Source organism: the organism of the source record quoted next, unplaced genomic scaffold, assembly GCF_019419815.1.
Source record: "Pyrus x bretschneideri cultivar Hongxiangsu unplaced genomic scaffold, Pyrus_bretschneideri_v1 Contig12, whole genome shotgun sequence".
In the NCBI taxonomy this organism is placed as follows: domain Eukaryota; kingdom Viridiplantae; phylum Streptophyta; class Magnoliopsida; order Rosales; family Rosaceae; genus Pyrus; species Pyrus x bretschneideri.
In genome coordinates this window covers 3,820,237-3,828,918 of record NW_025999413.1, presented here as the reverse complement: position 1 = coordinate 3,828,918, position 8,682 = coordinate 3,820,237, and the positions used below count along the sequence as shown (strand labels likewise).

At 36.7% G+C, this 8,682-nt stretch overlaps 1 protein-coding gene across 1 annotated transcript; it reads right to left on the bottom strand.

Annotated features, from left to right (window-relative positions):
- Nucleotides 1-262: 262 nt before the first annotated feature.
- LOC103966785 (AUGMIN subunit 5) lies at nucleotides 263-6,725 on the bottom strand. The gene is made up of 10 exons (XM_009379994.3): nucleotides 5,915-6,725; nucleotides 5,016-5,558; nucleotides 4,570-4,705; nucleotides 4,122-4,280; nucleotides 3,723-3,932; nucleotides 3,181-3,366; nucleotides 2,671-2,830; nucleotides 1,921-2,116; nucleotides 1,383-1,515; nucleotides 263-1,231 (listed from the first exon to the last, which is right to left on the bottom strand). Exons 1-10 carry the CDS (start codon nucleotides 6,439-6,441, stop codon nucleotides 1,103-1,105), a joined length of 2,379 nt encoding a protein of 792 aa, XP_009378269.1. The 5' UTR covers nucleotides 6,442-6,725; the 3' UTR covers nucleotides 263-1,102.
- Nucleotides 6,726-8,682: the final 1,957 nt, after the last annotated feature.

The window sequence follows — 8,682 nt, the reverse complement described above, 5'->3', positions numbered from 1 at the left end:
ACCTCCCAATACGAGTGAATTAGTGGTGAGATTAAAATGAAGACAATCATGAAAATCAATTTAGTTGATTATACATCCTCAACCTCAGCCAAACTTCTCTTGCCTTATGACAATCTTTAACAGCATGAGGCGCTGATTTAAAGCCACATGTACATCATTAACACTTAGGGTTATCAATCGTAACCCCTTCAGCCTTTGATCATTAGTTAGGAGCTTATCAAGAGTGAGCAACCATAAGAAACTCTAAACTTTCGAAGGAATATGAAGATTCCAAATGAGATTTATCACATATTAGGAAAACCACTAGAATTAATGGCCAACATATTAACATCATTTGTGTTCCACTCCAGCTACACTTATCCTCCAAAGTACCAAAACCAACTAGAATGCTAAGAATTTGTTCAACAACCTCCTTTGGTAAAACAAGTAGTGTTTACCAACATCCCAACCATTATTGTAACAATAATCAACTACGGTAGCCTTAAGCATATCGTCGGAGAGCAGGCAGCTACCATGATTTAGCCCATCTGTCAGTCCAAAATTTTACCGTATTACCAATTCCAAATTCGCCAAAGTAGCCCTTCATACAAAAGTTTAGTCCCTTCAAGAACACCTTTCCAAGTGCAAGAAGACCCTAAAGCGGTCTTATCATTGAGTAACTGACCCAATGGTCAATGTACTTGCCACTGAAAACTTTTGCCCAGAGACCATTATCCCCTCCATCAATCTCCAAGGATTCTTAGCAAGAAGAGATGTTCATAACCCTCATGTTTTTCAAGCCAAGCCCACTAAGAGACTTCGGAAGGCAAACCTGGCCCGACCCTGTCTGCACACCTAAACTCTAAACCCTAAACCCTATCTGCATACCATATACTGGGATAACGGAGGTGGAAGACTGAACAAGACTGGCCCGACCAGCAAGAGATGACGAATCACCTTCCAAGCAGGAAGTCGAGCTTGAGCCGTTTTAACCAGGCCTTTGTAGCTGTTTTTAGTAATGCTAGAATGAATGAGACCAGGGCCTTGTAGAAGTGGCAAACTTGATCCAGGAAGACCAGGGAGATCCCGAGAAAATCTTGTTTGCTGAGTACTCGATTAATATTCACAAGTGCTCCTGATCATAAAATGCAAGGAGCTGCTTCACATGATTATGCCAGGCAGCAACGTTTAATCCGTCGACTAGGACCCAGTCAACAACAGTTGCTGCTGGTTGCTCCCACCATTCATCAAGCTGCAGAAACGTATTGCAGTTCAGACAATTAAAGAGGGGAAAAACAAGAAAACAAAAGAATTTGTACTGCTAACGTAGAAAAATGGACTGTCTATACAACTACTATAGAACTAAAAAATGCAGGCTAACTCCGCGCATGGTGGTCACTCACCAATCCCCTAACATAGTTGCAATCTTCCAAGCACTTCTGAGCACTCAAAATTGCAGCCTTAAGTTCAGGCAACCATTTCTCCATGACAATTTTCTCTTGCTCAGCAGCCACATTTAAACAATTGCTCGTTGTCCTGCAGAATAGTAGATACAAATTAAGTGCATGTTCATCTAAAACATAGCCAAAGATCCTAAAATGCTAATTAATAACCATCACATATTTGAATGGTTTAATATTTAGAATGAATTTAACGTAACACCAGAGCTATACATCCTGAGTTTTGACAACAGATTAGAACAAAGAGCAAAATGTAATGTATTTAGAATCTGGATGAAAAAAATTCAGAACATCTAGCGCAACAAACCATGTGAATATCAAATGAAATAAGAAAGCAGTTTCTGGCACTTTCCCTCATCTCACAATGCTCAAAATGGAATTCTAGTTTATATTATTTGACCGAGGTCCACTTACTGAAACCTTCGGGTTTTGGAGGATAACAGTCTAGTTTCCTGTAAAATAAGGCCATGTAAAGTTTTACCTTTCATATTCTTGTTGAGCTCTATAGGCATGGTTCAACAACACATGACCACTTTCAACAAGATCCTGTCGTGTATGGACCAAATTGATTGCCTTTACCAAGTCCTCCAATACACTAGCTTCAGAACCACGAAGTTTCAAACAGAATTCCAGGGACTCTAGGATTGATGCTAGGGCAGCGTCTGAACCCTCCAAACCTGTTATCCAGTAAATGTTAGTTCGAACTGAAAGCACCCATTAAGCAGGCACACAAATAATGAAATAGAACAAAATAACACATCAGAACATGCATATGGTAGCATTCATTAAACTCAGGCTAAGCATCTTTAAGCTTAATTTAAAATCCAAACTGATTATCTTTATATTACTATGGTACAAGTAACAAGCTTAGGGAGCACGAGGTCACTTATGCACAATGTCCCACTGCGTACTGGGGCTTAAAATTATTCAAAACAAGATCCTTGCAGGCTGTCATGTAACAGCACCTCCATACTCACCAGCATGAAATCTAACTTTGCAGTGAGCTTTACCAATTTATTGAAAAAACTGATGCATTTTGTTTTTCTTCTTAAGTGCAATTGACAAACCATTACACACACAACTCAAAAAAGAAGGCAAAATGGATCTTCTGTTGCCAAGCCTGGGACAAGTGGGGAGGATGTATTTCTTCCAAAATCAAGCCTATAATGGAGGCAATGCCTTCCAATCTTAGGCATTCCTATAGTGTCATAGCAGATGAATGAAGACTCACCACCAGGATACTGAAGGGCAGCAGATATGCGACATATGGATGGAATTGCTGATGGATCCCTAGCTCCTGCTTTTGCAGTTAATATAGCAGCATTTTTTTCTGCAGCAGCAACAGCTTCAGGTCCAGTAGACCCATTTGTACCCATGGACTCCAAAAGTGCCTGATACAAAGTAATTAATGGTTTACATAGTTACATACACAGATTATAGAAGGTGAACAAGAAAAGACAGATTCGTATTTTCTAGCAAAAGAACAGTCAGAAAAACTTCATGATAATCAGGATCTTACACAAATTATATAAGTCCTGAATTTTAAAATCGTACAGAGATTATATACAGATTATGATTAGTCGCTAATTATGACAACCTGATAAGGGATATAAGAAACAGATTCATCAATTTTTACTTTCTAGCATTAAACCAATCAATCGCCAACTTAAAAGTAAAGAGTGTTACTTACAGGAATAACAATTCTTTAATAATGATAAAGCCACAAATTTACTCAACAAACCTGTGGAGTTGCTGGAAGCATGTAGAGGCTATTATCAGGACTTTGGTCAAAAGCAGAAACTTCTCTTTCAATAAGATCTTTTGCACTATTTGAAAGATCCATGACTATTGTGCATGCAGGAATAATAGTGCTTGATGCATACTCCCGTGCGGCTAATGGCTGCTGATTCCAGAAGGCAGCAGCATCCTACCAAGTACCAAGACAAAAATAACATTAGAAAATATTCCCGACAGAAGACAAAGAGATAGATAAGCATTATCCTAGCTGCCTCTATTGAAATATTCTACCATATGATATAAATAGGGTCTTTGGGCATCTAAAGAGGAGATAGTGGATTTCATTTAATAAAAAAAAGAGTCCATCTACTCGTTGGGCTGCTAGAAAAATTTGTCTTGAATTTTATATTATATATATATGAACTTTTGCCTGGAACTTAAAGAAAAAGAGCCGACACTCCATGGAATGACCAGACATGGCTTATACAATGCAGTATATGAAGTGACTAGAAAATTTATAAGCACTATTGAAGCTGAGATCCTTACCATGTTAACTTTTAGTAATGAGGTATATATGATTTCAAGTTCTGATCTGCGGTAATCAAATTCTTCAATCTTCTTCCACTTCTTTTTCAGAGAATCTTCAGCTTCTTTCCTTTCCGCACATAATTTATTTAAGCGCTGTATTTCAGACATGAGTGTATTCAAGCTAGCCCTCAAGCCAGCAACTTCTCTTTCCTTGGCCCAAACCTCCAGCTACATGAAGAAAATGGAAGACTGTAAAAAACCAGATGATAACACAGTGCAGGCTAAAAGTAACCTAGTATACAGTACACAACTATGAAAAGGATCAAAAGACTGAAACTAATCAAACCTGTCGCCCATGGTGCTATTTCCACCCAAACTATTGGTAGTTAATACTTTTAATATGCAAGGAAGATTTACCTCAAGTTGCCTAAGACTGCCCACATTTTGTGATGTTCCTGAAGAAATTACATCACTATTGCCATGCAAGCGTTTTGTAAGTTTTTGACATAGATCCCTAGCTTCTGCAGCTTTGTTCAGTGCATCTTCAGTAGCCAAAAATTGCTGAACATGTGCTTTCTGTGAACAATATATTCGAAATAACAAGTTAAACTCTTGCAACAAAACAAAAGCAGAAAATGTACGGGTAAAATGGAACCGAGCAATTATTTCATTTAAACAGTATGGTCGTTTATGGAATTAGGGTTTAGACCAACTATTATACTTTGGGGATAAATCATTTAAAGAAAGAGTAGGAACAATGTATCCTTGTAGTGGAAATGAGAATGATATGATGGATGATACAAGTGAATAGATGAAAATATAATTAAATATTAATGAAAAGCTACCATCTAGTAAAGAATATAACCTGTCTTTCAATAAGTTGAGTTCCTCTAGAAGGTGCATCCGCTCCTATCTTTCCATTACCATATAGTTGATAGTGTAATGGTGAACTCACATCAGGAGAAGAAACATCCATAACTCGGTTGTTCTCATACTTGTACCTGATTAAGGAATTTATGAAACAATAGGCAAGCATATGAAGAATGAATGAGAATTCGGACACCGAAATGATCGAATTTGAAAAAGGTATGCTATTATTATTTAAATCAAGCAGCTGCAAGTATTAATGGTACGAGGGGATTGGGCAGGGAGGGGGAGACCATATTATCAACAATCTTTGGCTCAGTTACTCTTCAAAGAAAAAACAAGGAAGGTATATTGTAGTTGAACAGCCTTGTCTGTAGAAGCTAAGGCAAAGAGAAAATTGAATAAACTCCAAATCTCCAACAGAACTAACAAGGAAGTATTTACCTCAAAGTTTCTGCATCAGCTCTAACATCAATTTTCTCTATCTCACTGGAAATTAGAGATTTCAACCGTGATGTGTATGAAGTAATTGCCTGAAGCAATTGAGGAGGATTCTTCAACCCATTCACAATTGCAGCTCTAACCTCATCGGGTAATTCCCCATCAAAATTAAAGCCTAACCTGGCTGCTTCTAACTGAGGATTCAAATGAATACCACTTCCTTCATATGCGGGAAAAGAACATCGAATTTTTTCTATCATATGTGCTGCAAGAGATTCACAGGCATTTCGGATATTTCTTTCCTTAGTGGTTTCAATAAGAAGTACATCTTCTGCCGCTTTACTGCCCTTAAGAGTTGAATAAACAGCTTCCTTTTCACTATTTGAACCAAAATTGTTAACCAATTCAAGAGATGAATCAACACCAGACCTTTGAGCATCTCTTGCTTGATTAACATAATAACGAAGACGTTTATGATACTCTGCAAATATCTTTTCCGCTTCATCACACTGTTGATAATAAGCCTCCAACATTACTTGATTATGCCTGCATTAAGATCAAGGATATATCAACATAGCCCACAATCCACATTGAATAACTAGAAAATTGAAATACTATACTGTGAATATCATTTGCATTTACACGGCCTTCCAAAAAAAGGTGTTTATCTTTTTGTTGGGTGGATCAATGAACTAACACGATTTTTCAAATAATAAGATCATTCTCAAATAAACCTTGCAAAGAGGAATAGCATAGCATTTCCTCCCTAAATAATCTACGTATCTCATATCAAGCTTGTATATGATGATAATCACATATCACAACAGATTTTACAAAACAAGTTTTCAACTGAACCAAATCATGTACACAGGATACTGCCAATCTTTCAGAAAAGTGCAAACCTTTTTTTAGAGCGTTCATCAAGCATCCTCTTCCGTTCAGCCTCGGCCCTTGAAACCTCCAACATTCTGGCCTTCAAATCCTTCCTCTGCCTCTTCACAATGTTCCTCAACTTCTCCACCTCCTTTGCCGCCAAGTCCCTCTCTTGCAGCGCGGCCTCTCTAGTCTCCGCCGCACTCGTACCCTCCCCAAGCTTCTCCTTTCTCCTACCTCCTTTACTCCTGGTACCCTCCTCCTTCCCCGATTTTACCAATGCGCCACCATCCCCGCCACCGCCACCACCGTGAACCGTTATATTCCTCCGAATATTCTTCACAGTGTTCTCCGACTTCACGCGGGTAATCAAGAAATTCCAAATGGGTATCATGTTCCCACGGAAAATCTTCCTCATCGAGTAGATTGAGGGCAATTGCGATTTGCTAGAAGCAGCACTGTACGGACCCAAAGGCCGGTACCCCATTTCCTTCTGAAGCCATTGCAATATCGCCTCCGGCTGAGCCGCCGCAGAGCTCTGCGACGAGCCCTGCATTCTTCCGTATACAACCTAGACTCTCACGACTCCTCAGAGAACAAAAGCTTCAGGAACTAAATCGCCATCCGCGGCGAACATTCAAGCTCCTAATTCATGCACCGGCAAACTGAAATTGGAGCTAAATTACTTCAAACGCCTCACACTGACACTGCTACCAGCGCCGGGAGAGTGCGAAAGGGTGCGGATTGGGGGCAATGGAGGTGTCTGCGCTAGTTTGTGAGAATTAGGGTTTGGAATTTGGGGGAAAATGTGTTCAACGGTAATTTGATGTTTTTAAACAACTGAAACGAGCCGTGTAATTTTGTTTGATTCAAATTAAAATTTACGACAAGACGTACGGTATCAATCCAATTTGTCCCCAATTTGTCAACCTTTTAAATTTAACTAATCAAATGTAATGCTTCACTTGACATTTGTTTTGAATTTGTTTTTTTTTTTTTTTTTGTAATAGTCAGTTTCTTTATTTTTATACAAGAAGGAAACTAAATTTGAAACTTTAACAGCATAAGTAAATGTTCTTAACTAAAAGTTTCGTACTACTAAAATGAAAACAAACAAAAATTTGAAAATCACAGTAATTTAGTGGCTAAAAATAAATATGAGTACGCACGAAGATAAAAAAAAAAAACGTGTAAAATCACTTCTTTAAAATCATCTATTTTTCTTTTCATACAATTGAGAAATTGAACATAAAACTTGAAGTGGAAAAGTGAGGAATCTCTCCTTACTACTAAACCGATTTTTTTGAATAAAAATTAGAGTTTGGCGTGCGGTGTTTGTCAAGATAATGCGCCATTTCTATTGTTTCTTTCTCAAACTGTAATATTTATTTGGTGCCCGGTGTTTGTTGCATGTAATAGCAAGGCCGGCAAGGCCGACGCTTTGATGAAAAACAAATAAGTTTTTTTTAGTTAAAATGGTCTATGAGATCAGTAAAATTCCTTACTTTGGTTTTTAAAACTTGAAATCGATAGAAGTAGTCATTCAGTTTGTCCATACCAATCATTTTTGTTCTTTTGTAAGAGTGTTTGTTAAATAAGGACCAAACTAACAAAATACTCTCAATTTAACAAATAATGGGACAAAATAATTTGACAAAAATTTGAGGGTTGTTTTGTCATTTTATTCTTACTCAATGAAGATTTTTCACAAAATAACCAAAATGATTTATGGTAAACAAACTCAATGATCACTTCTATTGATTTTAAAAATCAAGGACCAAATTAAGAAGTTATGTCAATCTCAATGATCATTTTGGCCAAAAAGCCAACACAAATTGCTAATCTCTTTATAGACCATCAATATGATCATCAACCACTAATTCATGCATCCTACCAAAAATGGGAAAGGGTAATGCAAGTGAGATCATTTGTTTAAATTATACTTTGTAAATAATATGACTTAACCATTGATGATTAGATTAATATTTAAGTGTTGATTTACATGCTTATTTTTTATCGGTGACACGTCACCTGATCTGCGAATGTGGTCTAAAAAGTCTTATGATTTCATATGTCTCATTACACATGAAAAATTAGAAAGAATGAGTGTGAGAGGACAAAGAATGATTTTAACTTTTTGACTTCTCATATAAGAAATGAAAAAAAAAAGGTAGGTCTTACCTTAATTTATGAAATCAAACGCATTGGTATCTAGAATTTATACCGCCGATTCACTTAATGAGATAAAATTAGTAGTTGTTGTTGATAAGTAAACAGATCATTAACAATAAAAAAAATACCATGGGTAAATACAAAGAAAAATTAAAGAACAGAATAATTGCAACTCCTAGCCAATTCAAGTGAACATGTAATGACAATTTATACTTCACCAATAGAAAAGATAAATAAATAGACACCAATTTTTTAAGGTTCTACCAAATAAATAGGCTTAAATATCAAAATGGTCCCTGTGTTTTACTTTATCGTCTAATTTAGTCATTGTGTTTTTAATTTGGCTAAACCGGTCCTTATGTTTACATCCTTTAGCCAATTAAAAACAATATGTTAAAAGACAATTAAAATTAACATATCCTAAATCGCATAGCACTCAAGTGAATTAAACGAAATGTCAATTTCTAAAGATAGACTTCGTATTTATTTAGTGGGTGATTACATTCTTTGTCATTTCACGTGCCTGACATATGTCAATTTTAACGTTTCTCTAACGAATTGTCTTGAATTGGCTAACGAATGTAAATACATAGACCAATTTGGCAAAATTAAAAATACAGAGATC